The sequence below is a fragment of the Typopeltis vanoorti genome, chromosome 1, assembly GCF_054136105.1.
Source record: "Typopeltis vanoorti isolate ZY-2024b chromosome 1, IOZ_Tvanoo_1.0, whole genome shotgun sequence".
Taxonomy (NCBI): Eukaryota; Metazoa; Arthropoda; class Arachnida; order Uropygi; family Thelyphonidae; genus Typopeltis; species Typopeltis vanoorti.
Window position 1 is genome coordinate 84011771 of NC_143549.1, and position 21445 is coordinate 84033215.

General features: G+C 37.0%; 1 protein-coding gene across 1 annotated transcript in view; it reads right to left on the reverse strand.

Annotated features, from left to right (window-relative positions):
* Positions 1-21445, reverse strand: part of LOC150110163 (muscle calcium channel subunit alpha-1-like) — a 1246847-nt gene that overhangs the window by 1043518 nt on the left and 181884 nt on the right. Inside the window, exon 9 of the mRNA XM_090391329.1 lies at positions 1676-1791. Coding sequence (XP_090247455.1) covers positions 1676-1791 — 116 coding nt within the window. The remainder of the gene's footprint in view (positions 1-1675; positions 1792-21445) is intronic.

The following is a 21445-nucleotide window of genomic DNA, read 5'->3' on the forward strand; positions in this document are numbered from 1 at the left end:
CCCGTGAACAAACACGGATACAGTCAGGAATACTTAAGACAATCCCTCCAGCCATAGGTCTGAATTGTCAGCTATGCCGGTCCCGAGCCCGGATAAAAAGAGGGAGAATTGAGGTGGTGCCATACCTCCCCGTAAAAGGGGCTCACGGCCATTGAATCACCATACGAAATGAATGAATGAAGTGTAAACAGTGAACAACAATAAGGAATTTAAATAAAAAACAGTAGAGAGCATATGTTATTACACTGGACTCAGATTATATATACAATCACATGTACATTAGTTACTAACTATTGGGCTGAACTTAAAACTAAATTGAATCAATTTGATTTAAAAACAAACAAAAAAATTTTTCAATACAATAATTTAATGCAGTTGAGGATAACAATTTCCCAAACTTTAGGAATGGTGAGACAGTCATTACGACTGAGGTTAGGTCAAATGAAGCAGAGCTTCAGCACTTTCTTTGTATAAACATCCGTGTTTAAATATGGATCAATGCGGCAGCTTGGTGTTTTCCCATTGGATCATGTGGCTAGTATTTAAGATTCAATGTTGTGCCAGGCTAGATTTGTGAGGTTTGATGATCTGGATGTGGTTGTGATGTTCAGAGATGTGTTTATTAATATATCTTGTTTGTTCATAGTAAGAAAAGTTACACAAACATGGTATTCTGTATGTGCCAGGGTAGCATCAATAGTGAGAGTTTTTGATTTGGAGAATACAACAGATTATTATTAATTTGGGTGATAAGTTTGTAGGTAGTGATGAGTTCATATCTTCTCATAATTTCTGTCACTTGTTCAGAGATGCTAAGAGGTCCACAAGTATAAGAGCCCTGTGGACTTCTTGGCTAGGTTTCTGTATAGGAGAGTTATTATTTTTTATTAATTATTTTTCTTTTCTTATGTTTTGTGTTATTCTTGGACTGTATTCATTTATTAGTGCTATTTGCTTGTCTGTTTGCAAGCCTTAGTAGGACTGTTTGCAAGAAAATAGTTCCACTAAATGGTTATATAACAGAAAGATCTGTTATGTAATCATTCATAATCTTTAGCCAAAAGACAGGCTCTCACCATGAATGCTACTTGACATATGCAAAGCACCATGTTCATGTAACTTGTCTTCAACACTGCATTGAAAACACCAGTCACAGGATCCAATGGGAAAACATATAGATATATGTAGGAACATCAACATTTATACAAGGAAAGTGCTGAAGCCCTATTTCATTGACACTTTAGGAATGGTGAGGCTGTCATTACAATTGAGGTAATGACAGCCTCACCATTCCTAAAGTGTGGGAAACTGTCATCAACTGTATTAAATAATTGTCTTAAGTTTTTTGGTTTGTTTTTAAATCAAAATGACTCAATGTAATTTTATTTCCAGCTAATTAATTTGTAACCAATGTACACGTGACTGTATATATATTGAGGAATTTCAAAGTAACACATGCACTCTGTTTCTTTTATTTAAATTCCTTGTTGTTGTTCACTGTCCACACTGATGATGTCTTACAATACATAAGACATCATTTACAATCTGAATAATAAATAAATTTTTTACTGTGGTACATGTGGAATTCTATAACAATACTATCAACGATATCCTTTAATAATATATTATTTATATATAAATAATTACTGATCCTCCAAAGCATATGGAAATATACCAGCTTGAGTAATCCAATCTAAGTAACCCCTTAAGTCCTCTTCAATTTGTTTTTTTTCACGAAGCTTGTGAAAGTCCCCCCTAGCCTTAGCTTTTTCTCTTTCTTTGGAGAATTCACTAATATAAATAGAAACAATTATTATAACCAAAATATTAATATTAAACAAGTATATTAGATTTATTTATTAAATAATGCTGTGCACAGAGAAATAAAAATTAGACTTTTTGAAAATCAAATTTTTTTTTTCATTATTTATTAAATAATGTTGTACACAACTGTACACATTCACTTCACCTAATGGTGAATATAGAAATCAGATAGATTATATTCTTGCTATCAGAAGGTGGATAAGTGCTATCCAAGCAGCAAAAACACAACCAAGTGCAGACTGTAGGACAGATTATGAATTATTGATAGCTGAAGTTAAATTGAATTTAAGGGCCAAGAAAAAACAAAAGGACAGTATCAGATTTGATTTAAATCATATAAATGAAGCATTTAAAGTAGAAGTCAGAAAGAAATTAAAAAGTCTGGAAAAGACAGGAAGAGAAAAGGAACAAATGTGGGAAGAAACAAAATGAACTGTAATAGAATCAGCAAAGAAGGCTAAGTAATGCAACAAGAAATAAAGATTGTAAATGGTTGTCAGAAAGAGCTATTCAAATAGCAGAGGAAAGAAGCAAAATGAAACTTCAGACAAACAAAGAAAGGGAAAGACAACTAAGTGCAGATTTCCAGAGATAGGATAGGAAAGATAAGGAAAAACATCTAAACAAAAGGCACCAGGAAATTGAAGAAAGCAACATTATGGGTAGAAAAAGAGATCTGCTCAGAAAAATAAATGATGTTACAGGGAAATTTATCCCTAGATTACAAGATGTAAAAAGTAATTCAGAAAATGTCTGATGGAAGAAGAAGAAGCAGTGAAAAAAAGATGGAAAGTGTGTAGTGGATTTGTACAAGAAAGATAATTATATTGAAGGAGAATTTGAAAGGAAAATTTGTTGAGGAACTCATGATAATGAAAAGTGAAGTGATATTAGCAACGGAACAGCTGCCAAAAGGAAAAGCTCCTGGAACTGATGGAGTATCAGTAGAATTATTGAGAGCAGCTGGGGATGAAGTAGTGAATATATTGACTGAAATTTGTCAACAGGTTTGAAAGAAAATATACTGGCACAGAGATTGGAAAACATCCCAATTCCAAAAAAAAATCAAATCCAGACTGTGAGATTGTTGAACCATCGCTTTAATTTCACATGCAAGGAATGTTATGCTGAAAGTGATCCAACAAAAGTTGGAGCCATATTCACATATGGCTCCAACTTTTGAGTTGGAGTGAATTAAAGGTGAATAGAGAAATTATTATTATTATTCAGGCCTCCATGGAGTCAAAAGCCTCATCGTGGGAGGTCCTTCCTAAGAACACAAAGTCCGTCAAGACTCATCGAGGGGAGGTTCCCCCCCCCCCCCCCCTAAGAAACACAAAGTCTATCATACCACTCTTTAAACTCATTGACAGTTCTCGCTCCCACCACTCCATCAGGCAATGCATTCCACGGTTCAACCACCCTCCATGCAAAGAAACCACTCCTTACCCTCTTGCTCACAGTTTCCTTTCGTAACTTCCAGGGATGGCCTCTTGTCATCACTCCTTCCCACTGTTCAACCAAGCGAAAGAACTCCCCAGTGTCAACCCTGTAACCACCTCTCAACAGTTTAAAAGTCTCAATCATATCACCTCTCCTTCTATCCACCAAACTCTGCAGTCCACATTCCCTCAGCCGATCCACATAACTATGCTTGTACAGTCCTGAAACCATCTTTGTATCCTTTCCACAGTTAATCTATCCCCTTCAAATCCTGGGGACCAAATCTGAGAACAATAGTCCAAGTGTGGTCTGATCAGAGACTTATATAATGGAATGATAACCCTCTTATCGCTGCAGGTCAGTGTCCTTCTCATAATTGCAGCAATCCTCTGTGTTACCTTCACCACCTTTGCAATATGTCCCTAAATTTTAGGTTTCTATCAATCATCAACCCCAGATCTCTTGTCTCCCCTACTTCCTCCAGTATAACTCCTCCCATAGAGTATGCAGCATCCCATCGATGTTTACCAAACCTCAAGACCTTACATTTTGCTGCATTAAATCGATATCCCCCATTCATTTGTCCATCTATCTAGCTTATTTAAATCCTCTTGCAGGGCTACCACATTTGCACTATTACTAATAATCCTTCCCAGCTTCGCATCATCTGCAAACAACTGAATATCCCCTTGCAATCCACTGGCAATGTCATTGATATAAAGGTTAAACAATATAGAACCTAGTACTGAGCCCTGTGGGATCCTACTTGTAACCCTCTGCCTCCTTGAAACTGCTCCACCATACACAACTCTCTGATACCTATCAGACAGCCAATCCTGAATCCAGTTGACCAATCTGACATCCAGACCCATGTGCTGCAACTTAAATATCAGCTTATCATGTGGCACCCTGTCAAATGCCTTCACTAAGTCTAAGAAAATTGCAGTATATGCCTTTCCTTCATCTAATGTTATTGTAACTTTATTATAAAAGGCTAGCATATTGCTAAAACAAGTGAGAGTCAACTAAAATCTGTGAGAGTCAACATGGATTTCACAAATCCATGTTGACTCTCACAGATAACATTACCCTCATCTGCACAGTGCTATATACGGTCCCTCACTACTTTCTCCAAGATCTTAACAACTACTGATGACACACAGACTGGCCTATAATTAGACACTTCCAGTCTGTTACCACCCTTATGCAATGGCACTATCTTACCTTCCTTCCATTCCCTGGGCAGCATTCCCAATAAAATGCCACAAGAACAAGCAGGCTTTAGGAGAGGTAGAGGAACTACAGGCCAAATAGCAAACATAAGATGAATTATGGAAAAAAAAACAAGAGAATTTCAGAAGGAAGTAGTCATTTCTTTTATTGATTATAATAAAGCTTTCGATTGCATGGATCACAACAGACTGTGGAGTGTAGAAAGTATTTTACCTTGGGTATAATAAATGTTAAAGATACCAAGCTATTTTAAACCTGGTTTTACTCCATTTCCCAAGTAAGCAAACAGACAAACAAGTCAAGTTTGCCACTGCAAGTGTTGCAAGTCTTGCTGACCCTGCACGTAGTGCAAAACATCTTGCACTACGTGCAGGGTCAGCTAGACTTGCAACACTTGCAGGGGCAAACTTGACTTGTTTGTCTGTTTGCTTACTTGGGAAATGGAGTAAAACCAGGTTTAAAATAGACTGTGGAGTGTAATGAGATCAATTGGATTACCTGAGCATCTAATTCTTTTGATAAAAGAGCTGTAAAAACAACTAAAAACAATCTTTGGAGAAATAGTGTTCAAGTGGAAAATGGGATGCAGCAGGCTTGTATACTGTTGCCCTATCTTCTTAATATTTATGGTGAATATATTATGAGATATATTTTTATATATTTTAGTATTTATAGTGAATAAATGGCTACCTTAGACAACAATCCAGCTGGGATTAAGATTGGTGGTAGAAAAATAAATAATATAAGATATGCAGATAATACAACCCTCATAGCAGAAACTACGGAAGATCTAGAGTGGTAGATTCTATTGGTTAAGATGGAAAGTAACAAAACCGGCTTAATATAAACATCAGCAAAACAAAAGTGATGGCTTCTGGCAATTTGAATGAATTTATAATAGAGAGAGAGAGAGAGAGAATAGAAATCGCTGAAAGTTATGATTTACTTGGGTCCAGGATCAGAAATGATGGTAAATGTGAAGATGAAATTAAAAGAAGGATAGTCATGGGAAAAAAAAGGGATGTTAAACCTGATAAAAACGATAAAAGAGGTGTTGAGTATGGCCACGAAAGTAAGAATTGACAAAGCAATGATTTCCAGTAGTGATGTATGGATGTGAAGGATGAATTATTCAGAAGAAAGATAGAAAGTGAATTGATTCATTTGAATTATGGGTGTGGAGGAGACTATTAAGAATCTCATGGACTGCAAGAATGGAACGATCAATAAGAAGGTTTTAGAGAGTATAAAGACAGAATGCTCCTTGGAGGCAATGATTGCTAAACAGAAGTTGATGTACTTTTGGATATATTATGCAAGCTGATGAATCATTGGAAAATGCAGTTATGTTGGGGAAGATTGATAGATGGACAATATGTAAAAGAATTTACCGATTTGAAATTACAATTGCTGAAAGAAAGGACAAGAGGTCGATGGGATAGTGAGAGCCTCTGCTCACAAGATCACCAAGAGTCAAAAACGACTGGTTGGCACATAACAAATACCACTTCCTATTTTAGTAATATTTGCATCTCTGGCATATTGTCTTTTGTCTTTTCTGTTTTTATATTATGGTGAATGAAAATATTTGTTAACAATATACTTTAATAATGTACGAGGGCTGTTTAATAAGTAATAAGACTAATTTTACTGTCGCGAAACAACTCATCACAATATTAATTTCTGTGGAATAAAGAAATGTTGCTGTCATTAACAAAAGAGGTTGATAGATGGCGTATACGGGCTGATGTGTCAGAGTATCATGTGACTAAATGCAAGCTTGTTTTGGCACGCCTACGAGCCACGAGCAGTCTTTGAAATGGAAGCGTCCTTGGAACAGCGTTATGCGATTAAATTTTGTGTGCGTTTGCAAAAATCGGCATTGGATACTTTTAACATGATATGCGAAGCTTTCCACAATGAAGCAATGTCGAGGGCAAGTGTTTTTCGCTGGCATAAAACTTTTAAGAAAGGAAGGCAAAATGTGGAAGATCTTGAACGTGAGGGAAGACCTTCAACGTCCATCACAGAGACAATGATCAACACAGCAGCGATTATCATCAAGGAGGATCGCAGAATTACAGTACGCCAGCTGCATGTTGTCGTGAATATTTCTGTGGGAAGTGTTCACTCAAGCGTGGCTGAACATGGGACTGAAACGTGATTGCACCCGATGGATTCCCAAACTCTTGACACTGGAGCAAATGCAGCATCGAGTGGTTGTGTTCACAGAATGGAAAGAAAGACTGGAACAAGAAGGCGACAACTTCTTAATATGCATCATTACAGCAGATGAAGCTTGGTTATATCACTATGACCCTACAATGAAACAAGAAAGCAGTGAATGGAAGCATCCGTCTTCACCTACCCCCAAGAAAGCAAAAACTGTAAAATCGACTGGTAAAGTTATGACCATAATGTTTTTTGACTACGAAGGCATTGTTTACCAACACGCTGTAGAACCCGGGAATACTGTAAACGGCTCATACTATGCGGATGTTTTACAGACAATGGTACAGCACGTCAAAAGGAAGCGTCTATTGCTGAAGAATGGCTTCTTATTGCACCACGATAATGCAAGGCCACATATTGCTGGTGGTGTAGTGGACGTTTTGCAGAAGAACAACACAGATATCCTACCACACCCTCCATACAGTCCTGATCTCGCACCGTGCAATTTCTGGCTGTTTCCTCAGCTCAAGAAACCACTAAGAGGCCGCCATTTTGAAAGCAATAAAGCATGTGTAAAAGCTGCAGAGGCGGTTTTGAAAGAACTCTCAAAAAACGGACCTTCACATGTGTTTAAGAAGTGGACGCAATGTTGGGACAAATACATTGCGTCTCACGGTAGTTACTTCGAAAAAGACCATGTAAATGATGACGATTAAAGGTAATCTGTTTTCTGTATAAATATAGTCATAACTTATTGAACAGCCTCTGTACTATTTATATATAAAGAATTATTGATTCTCCATGGCACATGGAAATATAATAGCTGGGCATTAAAAATAAATGAAGTAAATTTAAAAAATATATACAGTTTCCTTACTTAAATGTAACTCTACAAATCAGACAACTGCTAATAGCAATAAAGATTATTATTGCTATTAGCGATTAACAATCCTGCAACAAAAAAGAAATTTTGCATCTTATTATTATGACTATTATCAAATTAAGAAACACCACCTAAAGGTCTGCCTCAGGTAATGCTAAGTCAGTCATGCTGAATAACTTAAAATTACTCTACGCATACTCATCACCTTCATGGTCAATGCATTCTATGTACTTACCACTATTCATACAAAAATCTGCTCTCTCTCTCGCATAACTTTCAAAGTGGAAGCATTTTTGGTATGTTCTCAGGAGTGAGTCTATATTAATTTTTCTCTTTTATTTGCTGTAGTTGCAGTTGTGAGAAGACAGGATTGACATTTCAATGTCCCTACTGACACGTTTGTTACAGTTGCCTTCTCGGTGTAAGAGGATTTAGCAGTCATTGTTGCTGCTATTGTGGTGTACTGCCTCTTTGTCCCACAGTAGGTGATGCATTGCTCTGTTTTTATTTCTTGGAACTCTTTTCATCTACAACCTCTGGCATGCTCTGGAGTATGCTGGATTGTCATGCTCTGGAGTATGCTGGATTGTCATGCTCTGGAGTATGCTGGATTGTCATCCTCTTAACAATCTTCATTCTCATGATCTCTAATGGCACATCAGGTGCAGTTGGGAGAGTTATGACAAGCAGTTTGAGAATATTTCTGATATTTAAAACAGCAGAAAGGGTTCAGCATTTAGAGCAATACTGTACAGCAGAGATAACCTGCTTTGACAGATGTGAGCAGTTTTGGTGTGTTGAAGGTAAGGAAGATATTACTGGTGGGAAACCAGGTGCCCATCCTTAAGTATGAGGATTCTTCTTATGACTGTCACTCCTTGGTCCTTGAGTTCAGTGCAGATCTCTTCATTAGAAACAATGAGGAAGTCCACTCTGATGTAACACCTCTAGAAAAGTTAAGGTTTTTTAAGGGGATAACCATAATTGATATTCCCCAGAGACATTCATGAAACAATTTTTCTGATTGTGCTACTGTTACTGCTTCAATAAGAATGTCTCCTGAATACAGTTTCTTTCCAGATTTTTGAGAAATGCACCACTGCTATGCTACTAATCATGAATTCCTATGTTGAATGCAGAATTAAGAGCAGTGGTGTATTCATTCTGATTTTATTTATCTCTTATTTTGATTTTTTTGTTGATCTACCTATGGTTTTTGAATATAGTTGGTGCTTGTTGAGGGCCTCCCTAATAAACAAGAGGACGAAAAATTATTCAATTTCAGGAGGAGTTTCATTCAGTATTGGAGTTCCCCCACTGATCATGGAACCACACATGGATGACCACTCTCCAGCAAGCAATAGCTGTGATTGGGAGTGGAATCCAAAGACTACCCCAGATACTATATTGGCACTTCAGCAGGCTTTAGGCCATGTTCCTAAAATGGGGAAAGAAGATACAACACTATTGACCCTTGAAGACTAGCCTAATAGCTAAATGATCCTTGCTGAGCCATCTAGGACAAAGCATCTTACCAATGCTGAGGCCAAAGTATCATGAGATTGCAAAATCTCACTTTTAGATGTCCACAGGTCACACCACATAGCAAACACAGTAGTCAGCTGTTTGATTCCAATGATGGTGGTCAAAACGACTCAGGAGAAGTCTCATAATTAAGTTTAATGAATGAATACAGGACAGAAAAATAATTAAACCTAGTCACTCAGGAGAAGTAGAGAGAAAAAACATGGAAGAAAGGCATACTAATAGAATAAGAACAAAAAGGGCCAGTACCATCATGGGAAATCCCTTCCACAATAAACAGATGTATCACATGGAAGGGCCAAATTATTGGAATGAAGTTCTTTATCCCCATTTCCACCCCAAACCCTAATCACTATTCAAACTTAGATTTACAACAGTCCAAGAAAATAATCACAAGTAGCTCAAAACTAAAACTTCAGCATCCCACTCATCCTACACTGCAGAATGCAACAAAAACTATCAAGCAAATCCAAATAGAACTTTGATGGGGGAGGGGCAGAAAAGCTTTTTCCTTTTTATCAAACAGTGGCTGAAATTTCGCTATTCCTCTCAATGACCACTATGCACAAGTTTCGATTATCTACGTTTCCACCTCTCACATCCAGATAGTTCTGTTGTAACATCATATTTGGAGTGATGATCACAACCAAGTATCCTCAATCACTTTATCACCTTTCATGCCTACTATTCTTTCACCAGAAAGGCATAAGAATGATGACTAGCTTGGATATTAACAAGTCTTCTAGTCTTGATGGTATCTCCCCAGTTGTGCTTAAAGCTTGTGATGCAAAAGCTTGCATTAAACCATCACAAACAAGGGGTAAAAAAACTAGCCATCGAGTGTTATTGGTCCATTATACTCACCTCAGTTCTACTGAAAATAATGGAAAAGTTTTAAACAGTCAACTCCTTCACCAGTAACCTGAAAGGTTTGGTGAAACCCATGTGATCACTCCAAACATCTCCAACGCATTTAATTGAGTGTCATTTAAAGACCTACTTACCAAATTACCATCTTATGATCTACTGTTCATTCACTTGCAGTGTGAGAACACTAGACCATAAGATGATAATTTGGTAAGTAGATCTTTGAAGTTCTATGACCTTCAGTCATTCAAACAAGTATTCAGCAGGTTCCTTCTTTCTTCTTGACTTCTCCTATACATGCCACAGATATGCTATAGGTTTTGCAAGATTTCATGTATGGTTGACTATTAGGAAATTGCATGAAAGAAATGCAATGTTAAAGAAATGCATTTCTTTCATCTTCATTTACTGCTACATTTGCATTTCTAACTTCATGCTTGCTAACACACACACACACACACACACACACACACACACACACCTTCATACCCTTTATCAAAGTTAATTCCGATAACATTCTGCCTCTCCCATGATTCTTTCCAAAGTTTTCAACATGCTGTTTTACCATTTTTACTAGCCAACCATAGACTCCTGAACCTTACTAATGAGCACAACTCTTACATACACTATGCTGCACAAAGTCATCTGCATTGCATTCTTGAAGAAATAGTATCTATGCATATATTATACTATTGCATCTTAGTGTTATTATGACAGATTAAAAATAATTTATAAGTTTAAATTTATTAAAAAAAAACATTCAGGTTGTATTAAATGTGCTCAGATAATCAGCTGATGGATAAAACTATCTCAGATGTTAAAGGGTTGTGTAATGGGAAAACAGTATCAAGAAGAACTGCTAAGTCAGATTCAACACGAGAACCATTACTATGTAACCGATTATATATTTAATTTAATCCTTTACTAGTCGCCAAAAGGTGTCAACCCTTTTTGGCAACTGGTAAAGGATTAAACCAAATATATAATTGGTAGCATAGCCAAGTGAAAAAACTTCCATCAACTGTCTCTAATCCAGAGAATTTTAACAATAAGGTGTTGACACCTTTTGGCAACTGGTATATGGTGATATGACTTCTGCATTACTTCCACCTTAGTATCACCACCTCTTGGTCTGGCTCCCACTGACAAGACCTCAATAAAGGTCGAAACCAGTCTGGGTGGTGACCCCTTTCCATAATGCATAGCATTATACATACCCATAAGTATATGTGCTTTGCATTACGGGATACTAAGGCAAGTGATCAGAACTTATACCACCTTTACCACGAGTTGCCCCAGTCCTGAAAATACTTCAGGCACAAACTCTGTTTGCGTACACTTGTATAAAGGATTAAACCAGTCCTGAAAATACTTCAGGCACAACCTCTCTTTGCATGCACTTGTATAAAGGATTAAACCAAATACATAATTGGTAACATAGCCAAGTGAAAAAACTTCCAATTACTATGTAACCTTTTTATTAGTATTGCAGGGAATTATATTTTGTTGTTTGCAAATGACAAGAAACTGAGGAGAGTTAATAGGAATGGTTCCAGTATAGTGGCTCTTAGGGAAGATGCGAAGAGTAAAAAGGTGGACAATGGAAACAAAGATGCCAGCTTAACTTAGCTAAGTGTATAGTTTAATATTTTAGGATTCACAAAAGAAGACTATATTGTATTGGAGCTACATGGAAGGAAGTGAAAGTGGCACAGTATCTTGCTGTGGTAATGATTAATAGGGAATGTTGATGTAGTGAATGCCACACAACAGATTCCTAAGCAGGCAAGGACAATGACTAGCAGAAGCAGAGATGGTGGTTCTTTTGCAGGATTTGATTCAGGTGACCACATAAGGACTACCATATACAGATATACTCATCAGGATTTTTATTGAATGATAAAGCTTTAAGAGAAGATAATAAGGTAAGTAATAATGGTATTTGGAAGTAGAATACTAGTTTTTGAGGGCAGACAGACATGATGTTTCAAGAAATTGACAACATCCAAGGATCCAATTCTCAACAGAAATAGAAAGCAACAACACTCTGCCCTTCCTAGAGACTCTAGTTACGAAACAACTAAACAGATCTTTAGCCATCACCATCAACCCAGACACATAGATAAATACATTCATCAACAATCATATCACCTCCCCACCCCCCAACTATACAGCACTACAAAAACTCCTGACCCACAGGAAAAAAATTAACTTGCTCAGATAGCACTGCACTCAGCACAGAACTAAACAACATTAAAAAAAAAAAAAAAAAAAAAAAAAACCTTTTAGCCAATGGCTACATCTTCCCCACTAGATAAAAAGAATACTAACACCTCATACTCGCACTCTTCCTTCTCCACCTTATCAACACAGATTACAGCAAATCCATCTTATATTAATGGCCTCTCAGAAAAGATGGCTAAGATCTTAAAACACACGTTTATGGCCACTTACAAATCGCAGAGAAAGCTGGCATCCCTTATCTGCTCTCCCAGCTGGGACAGCAGATAAGCGATCTCTATGGCCAAACAAGCAGGGCAGCCAACATCAGAATATTAGAACACCAAGACTACATCCATCTCCACCAATATAACTGCTCAGGATTGGCAGAACATGCCCTGGATACCTATCACAGAATTCACTGGTAAAATGCCACCTTACTCCACTAAAGCAAGTTTAAATTTAAGAGGCTTTTCCTCAAATCTACTGCAGCTCTCAACCTGAACAAATATGGTTGCATCAAACTACCTGTCATATGGGAAACTCTCACTGTAGACATGCAGTCCAATGGCCATGAAAACCCAACCAAAGCCAACAGGTGATATAGTTATAGTACTTTAGGCTTTCCTGTATTTCTCCAGTTCCATCTCATTTACTGAAACTGCAATGTGCCTGCATGCACATGTTTGATACAAGTGTATTAATCCCTGAAGATGCAAATTTAATTTTGGTGAAATATAGGAAATAATAAGTAAATTTTTAGTTATTATTTAGATTATATTGTCAAATATCTGAAACAACAACATGTATGATATCAACATAAACCTAAACATCAGGTTGAGGATAGAGAGAGCATGAAATCTGCAGAATTTGATGGATAGGAAAAGAAGTATGATTTAATTGGGATGTATAAAATTAGATATATTTATAAGATGGAACAATGGTTCCATCATGAATAGTGGAATAAGGACACAGTGACTATCCCTAGAAGATTAGCAAGAACACAGTGAGCAAGGAAGTATGTCACATGGAGATTAGTGCATGTATAAAAATCAATTACCTACAAGAGCAGTGAAAGTGAGGATGCAACTCTGGATGCTACTGTTGTACCACACCAAAAGGTGTGGTGCAACAGTAGCATCCAGAGCAATATTCTGCAATGGGTTTCTTAACTCCACAGAGGACTTGAAATAATAAACTAGTAATATATTATTTACTGATAGTAGTTACAACTAGTTATGAAGTTATTATTATTATTACCCAAGACCCCATGGAATCAAAGACTCATCTGGGAAGTCCTTTTATCATACACACAGCTCATCATACCATACTTTAAACACACTCATATTCTCTGCATACACCACACTCTCAGGTAAAGCATTCCAATCATTCACAACTCTGCATGAAAAAAAAACTGCTTCTCACTCCTCTACTCACACCCTCTTTATACAGTTTCCAGGGATGACCTCTGGTTCTCCCCTGATCTCCCACTATTCTCTGTAGAACTTCTCCACCATTGATCTTATAACAACCCCTTACCAACTTGTAGGTCTCTATCATATCTCCCCTCTTCCTTCTCTCCACTAGACTCTGCAAATTACATCTTCTCGATCTTTCCTTTACATTCTCTGATTACATCCTCTGATTAGATGACCAAATTGACCAAAAAACTGTAGAATAGGTATGGGAAGAATTTTAGATAATTGATCTTGATAATACAGACAATTCATTGTGACATTCTTGGATTTAAACTTTATATAAATCTTGAGTTTTAATCCAAATGAAAAGATGGCCAATCATAATAGGTATATTAATTAATTTGTAAATTAATAGTAAAGGAAATGATCTCAAGATAAAAGTTTGCTGATAATGCAGAATGGCTACACAGTAATTGTTCAAGATGATGTAGATGGGCTTAAATGAACTGACAGTATCTGCAAAATGATAATGGAACATAGTGTAGAATACATTCAGGAAGAATGTATGATAGGTTTAGTGTAGTTAGTCTCAGCCTCCTTCAATTGAGTCTTAAGACTCCATGGAGAAGCCCAAATAATAATAATAATATAATACTATACTAATGGTATTGAAAGCAGATGGAGAAGTAAAGCAATCTGTGCAACATTTGAAATTAATGTGATGTGAAAAATTATAAAGTTAAGCACTATGGGATGAAAATATTACAAGCTGTGTACCACACTAACAGAAATGGATTCCATCAAATGAAGCCAGGGATTTCAGAGTATTGGTAGAAAGGAAAATGCAATTCAGAGAACATATTGAAAGAGTAGCAGAAGTAGCATGCCGGATTACACAGTTCAATAACTGTAATCCTACACGTTAACACTGACAAACAGAGATAAGGAAGTTATCCTTTAAAACCATTAAAGTTAACCATTAAAAACAACCATTTTTTATAAAGATTTTATAAAGCCACATCTGGATTACTGTGCACAGATCTGATCACCTTGGTTTCTTAGTGAGAAAGTAACAGAGAGAGAGAATACAGAGGAGTGACCAAGATGATAGTCATGTGTGGAATACTCTCAATAAGGATAGAATTTTGTAGAAATGATGCAGAGGAAATATTTCAGTGCATGACTTGGGAGAAAGGGGAGGAAACAGTGCAATAAGTTAAGGGTCTCAAGACTAGATGTTTTGTTTGGAAAGTGGCAAATGAGTGGAATGGATTAGTAGAGTTGTACAGGTACTTTGTAGGCAGATGAGTACAGGAAGAATGTATGATAGGTTTAGTGTAATTAGTCTCAGCCTCCTGCAATGAGTGTTCAGACTTCATGGAAAAGCCCAAATAATAATCATAATATACTAATGGTATTGAAAGCAGATGGAGAAGGAAAGCAATCTGTGCAACATTTGAAATTAATTAAAATTCATATATGGGAAATATAGAGAATTATTGCAATGATGAAAAGGATATTGATAAGCAAAAAAACATTTTCTTATGGTTTTGATCAAATCACCTTGAATTACTGTGAGCAGATTTGGTGGGTTGGTCTTAAAAAGTAGATAATTATGGTAAATTAGGACCATAGCTGACAGAGATAAAAACAGGAGAATGTGCATTACAAAATTTGTGAATTAGAAGTTGGAGAGAGATATAGTAGATAAATGTGAAAAAAATCGTATAAAAATAAAAATGGAATTGAATTTTTCATGGCAAGGAAGGAAGTGGAAAGATCAACATGAATATACATCTACTAAAAACTCTTATTACTACCTTGTATATTCATCATCTTTTCTCTGCCTATTCATCATACTATGAAGCTCATATTCTCTCAATCTGTTATCAAGCAACATTCTAAAGGCCAGATACAATTTAGGTTACCTGATATGAATGTTCTCCACTGTTATCTCATCCTCATGAAACACACTGAGCATGGAAGTAATTATATCTGAGTACAGAGTCCAGAAATTATTCACTGCATTCAATAATTCTATGGGGTACAAAGACTTGTCACGAGAAGTTCACACTAACCATTATCAGTAAAATGATTGTCACACACCTCATCTTAGACGCATTTAATAACATAGCACTCAGGCTTCTGGTAATCATTCCACTCATTCACCACTCTCCAATCCAAAAAATCAACTTCCTCATACTCTTGCTAAAACTCATGCACAACTTCTAGGGTTGAAATAAACTGAAAACTCTCTTCTACATAAATCCTAGAAAATCTCCTTTAGCTTACATTCCTTCCTTTCCACATATTAACCAAATTTCCCATTTAGCAACCCCCAAATATTCAATCTATCCTTATAGAGGGATCACTCCACCAACCTGCCTTAGTCATTGACCTCTAGATCATCTCCACCACTTCCTCATCCACATGACTGGATGTATTCATATCAAAGTCTTAAAATTGGATAATAACTTTCTTGTCTACTTATGCGTTCCACATCTAAAATAATCCCATGAGCTATTTTGTTCACTTCTGCAATAAACCTGAACTTCAACTACCTGTCCACCAACATCTTCAAGCCTTGATTCTTGCAGTCCAGTTCCATAAATGTACTATATAGCCCTTAATTTTTTATTTATTTATTTGATTATTTATTAAAATAAGTGCATAAGCTTACCCTTTACCACATGGAGGTGGCAATCATTATGCTTTGCTCACATTGCAGGTCTATCTAAATCATCCTGTGAGATCTCTACATCAATTATTTAACCTTCCCAGTTAGCTTACTTGGGATATGAAACTGGATATTCACTCTCAAATAATTTCTGGCATCATTAATATACAAATGAAATGACAGCAGCTTCAGTATAGAATACTGCGGCAGACCACTGGTTACCTGCTTGTAAGTTTATCAAAGCTTCACAAAGGGAGAGAAAAATTTCTTGATTCTAACAATTTAGCATTAAACACTGCAGTTATGCAGTTCTTTAATATCAGTTATCCGTTATGATGAATCTAAATAATTTTGCTGTACTGCTATTGAGCTTCAGCTCACTGTCTACTCAACTCCTAGGTCTCTAAGAACAATCTACTTCCAGCAAATTTTCGTAGATATATTTCTCATTTTGCAACCTTTTCGACACATAATGGGTTTGTAATGTGGACTTGATCAGCCATTGTTTTAAGACAACAGATTCAGTGTGGCTAACACCAACAATAACATTCACTGCAAAAAATATAACAACAGTATATTATAATGGCTTATATTAAAAATGCATGCAGATGGTTATTTAACAAAACAGTAATCACTTACATACTATTACATTAGTTCAAAATATACAGTAAGTCAGACGATATCTGGGAGTGCATAAGAGTGATGGAGGCTGGATAATGTAATGGCATAATGGATTTTTCACATATTTCTTCCATTCTCTGTAACAGCAGAAAAAAAAAAAAAGATTTTAGCCACATATATCAGTTCTTATTTGGTTACAAATGACTATAAACATAAACTGGATTTGCAGAGCATGTAAAAATGTATTTCTGTCATGTTTTGTCACTAGATCATATTTGTCCCTAACTATGGAATATATATATATATATATATATATATATATATATATATATATATATATTAATGCTAAGCAATTTCAACATCTCTATGCGAATCCCACATAAGTTTACGGTCATTTATAACTTCAAAAAGAATGATATATGTGGCTGAACTGTTGATTTTCTTCAGATAAAGAGTATCGAACAAGTATTACTTGTTTTACAAGCATTTCTTCATCATAAATAGGTAGTTTGAGCGTGATGATACAATGTTAATGATTGATAGAAACCTGAAATTTAAGGGACATATTGCAAAGGCAGTGAAGGTAACACAGAGGATTGCTGCAATAATGAGAAAGACACTGACCTACAGAGATAAAAGGGTTATCATTCCGTTGTATAAGACTCTGATCAGACCACACATAGACTATTGTTCTCAGATCTGGTCCCCAGGATTTGAAGGGGATAAATTAACTGTGGAAAGGGTACAAAGGCAGATAACAAAGATGGTTTCATTACTGTACAATGTTAGTTATGAGGATCGGCTGAGGGAGTGTGGACTGCAGAGTTTGGTGGAAAGAAGAAGGAGAGGTAAAATGATTGAGACTTTTAAACTCTTGAGAGGTGGTTACAGGGTTGACACTGGGGAGTTCTTTTGCTTGGTTGAACAGCAGGAATGAGTCATGACAAGGGGCCACACAGGACCATCCCTGGAAGTTATGAAAGGAAACTGTGAGAAAGAGGGTGAGGAGTGGTTTCTTTGCATGGAGCGTGATTGAACCATGGAATGCATTGCCTGATAGAGTGGTGAGAGTGAGAACGGTCAATGTGTTTAAGGAGTGGTATGATAGACTGTGTTTCCTAGGAGGGACCACCCTCGTTGAGTCTTGATAGACTTGTCTTTCTTAGAAAGGACCTCTCACAATGAGTCTTTTGACTCCATGGAGACCTGAATAATAATAATAATAAGCAGTCAAATCAAAAGGAGCATATGTAGACTTCACTTTCTTTCCCTATTTTTCCATGAACAATTCTGAAAAATTCAGACAATCAAGCTCAAGATGTAAAACTCCTTTCTCCTACTCTGCAAAGGTGATGAGTTGCAATGTGCTCAAAATGCCTCTTCATTAAAAAAATAAATAAAAGTTCATGTTTTCATAATCAATGGAAATTATGAAAGGAAAGTCACTTTACTGACAACACATCATTTCTGCATGCCTGCTAACAGGGCTATTTGAGATAGCATCAGTTGCTCTCTGAAAAGCAGAATAGTTATGCTTGTTAATGAACCCTTGGATAATTTTCTATTTCCTACCCCCCCCAATAGATGTTATGGTATATTTCTTTTCCCTTACTGATGCAGAATATTATGTTCAGTCTTGAGCACATGCTCAGGAGTAAGTTGAATATTCTTCCTCACAGTAAGTGCAGCTAGGTGTTTGGCATACACAGGCTTTATTTTCATGCTCTTTGCTGCCACAACAGGCACAAATGGCAGAGTAACAATTGGTAGTTTGAGCATGACTATTTCTAGCAATTACATTTCTTGCAAAGGAGAATTTGGGATAGAGTGTCAGGGTAATTGAAATATCCTGCTTTCACTAATGTTGGAGGTTTTGGGATGTTTATGTAAAGATGATATTCCTAGTCAGTAGCTGCCAAAAAACTAAAATTACTAGAACAAATGCTCTCCAATAAGAAAATAAAGGTTCATTTGAATTAAAAAAAAAAGCAAAACGTTTATCCTACAGGGTAGATTACTGCAAGGATCTGTCCTTGCTCCAGCTCTATTCAACCTGTACACAAGCAACATCTCTCCAACAGCTGGTCTAAAGTTTATCTATGCTGATTATATAGCAATCACCACCCAAGAAAGCACCTTCCAAGGCTTGAGGAAACACTGAGCAAAGACCTGAGCTGAATGCAAAATTATTTTGAATGCTGGGGACTATCTGCTAACCCCAGCAAAATTGTTGCTTCAGCTTTCCCCCCTAAATAACCAGGAATAACATCATAGGCAATCTCATGAGCACAACTTGGGGTTGTAATGCCTTGACTCTTAGAAAAGCAGCCCTAGCTCTGTTCTTCCCAATGGCAGAGTATTGTTCACAGTTTGGAACTGACATGACCTTCATGGACACACAGTTTAACATAATCAGGAATTAGTGTGCTGGTAAGTATGACAAGCTTAGGAGATCGCCTGCAGGTCACCTTTCTCAAGAAGAAAGGTGACCTGCAGGCTCATGAACAGTATAAAGTACAGGCCAGAAGGGTAACGAGTGGGGTAAGAAAAGCAAAAGCAGATTATGAAAGGAAATTAGCCAAGCAAGCTAAAGAGAATCCCAAACAGTTTTTTCGATATGCTGCAAGTAAAAGAAAAAATGTATATGGCAGAATGATTTTAAGGAATGCCGATGGTAGGGAGGTAACTGACTCGGTTGATATAGTGGAATTACTGAGCGAGCACTTTGCAAGAGAATATCATCCAAGTGGTAATATTGCAGGAATGAAGGAACCAATAGCTTATACGGGAATTCAGGTAAATGAAATGAAAGTGAACAGTATATTATAAAACCTTACTGTGAATACATCTCTGGGATTGGATGGTATACCAGCTCGGGTCTTCTGTGAAGCGGCTAAAGAATTGTCAGTGTGCCCTTGACCATTTTGTTTAATTTGAGTCTCGGGTCTGGGTTAATCCTGAGGGGGAGGAAAGAGGGGAAAATAGTTCCACTGCATAAAGGAGGTTCCAAGAATGCTGTTGCAAATTACCGACCAATCAGCATATCAGGAGTCTTTGTCAAGATTTTGAAGAAAGTAGTGAAGAGAAAAATACAGGAATGGATAGATGAAAATGGAATACTGTATGGGGGACAGCATGATTTTGTGAAGGATAGATCATGCCTCAGTAACTTGCTCATGTTTTATAACACAGTGACGGCTGAACTGGATAAGGGTAATGGGTTTACAGTCACACTGCTGGACCTTGCTAAGGCCTTTGACAGGATACCACATGGAATTCTAATCAGTACACGAAATTCAATGCATGGAATTCTAATCAGTACACGGAATTCAATGCATGGAATTCTAATCAGTATCAGTAAGATGGCCTGTGACTAGTGGTGTGCAGCAGGGTTCTGTTCTTGGACCACTACTATTTAATTTGTTCATTAACGATATAGGAAAGGATCTGAGAGAAACTGTTCATTTGTTTGCTGATGATGCAAAGTTTGGTAGAGCAATAGTGAATGCGCATGATGTCAAAATTTTGCAGGATGATTTGGATAGATTGGAGGACTGGGCTAAAGAGAATGGATGTCAATTTAATGTGGCAAAGTGTAAGGGTATACATTTTGGGGTGAAAAGATTAGCAGCAGTATACCACATTGGTGGAACTGTACTCCAGGAGATTGACGAGACCAGGGATTTAGGAGTGTTGGTATATAGGGAGTTGAAGTTTAGGGGGCACATTGCAAAAGTGGCTAAATCAGCTCACCAAATCACTTGGTTACTGAAGAATACTTTGACGAGCAGAGACAAGCAAGTTATTGTTCCTCTGTATCGAGCCTTGATAAGACCCCATCTAGACTACTGTGCCCAGATTTGGGCACCAGGGTTTCTTCTTGATGGGGAGGAGGTGGAGAGGATCCAGAGGCGAGTGACTAGGATGATAGCAGGTCTATGGAATGAACCTTATATGAACAGGTTGAAGATTTGTGGGTTGCAGAAATTGGTTGATAGGCAGAAAAGATGTGATATGATTGAGACATTCAAATTACTGAAGGGTTTCTATAAGATTAATTCAGAGGATATTTTTCAGAACAGACTGGTGGTGGTGGGAGAACTAGGGGGGACATCCATGGAAACTGGGCGGCTACAGTGTGGTTAGCAAGGGTATTAGAACTAGGTTTTTTACTTGGAGAGTGGTGAATGAGTGGAATAAGCTGCCCAAGTCTGTTGTGGGTACCATGACTGTGAATGAGTTCGAGGCAAAGTATGATAGATACTGTGTGGATGTTGAATAGTTGTTTTTGACATGATGTTTAGGCCATCCTTGATGAGTCTAAGGACTCCCTGGAGTTGCACATAGTAATAATAACAATGAGAATCATCTCTGGCACCTTAAGATCTACTCCTCTCCCATGGTTGCCTATTCCTGCCTATATTTAAAAATTATCCATCTGTATATCAGACCTCCATGCTTCTGAAAAGAAGAGCTACCATCAAAGAAATAAATATAATCAGAAATAACATGTACCTTCCTATACATCAAGATATCTCTCCA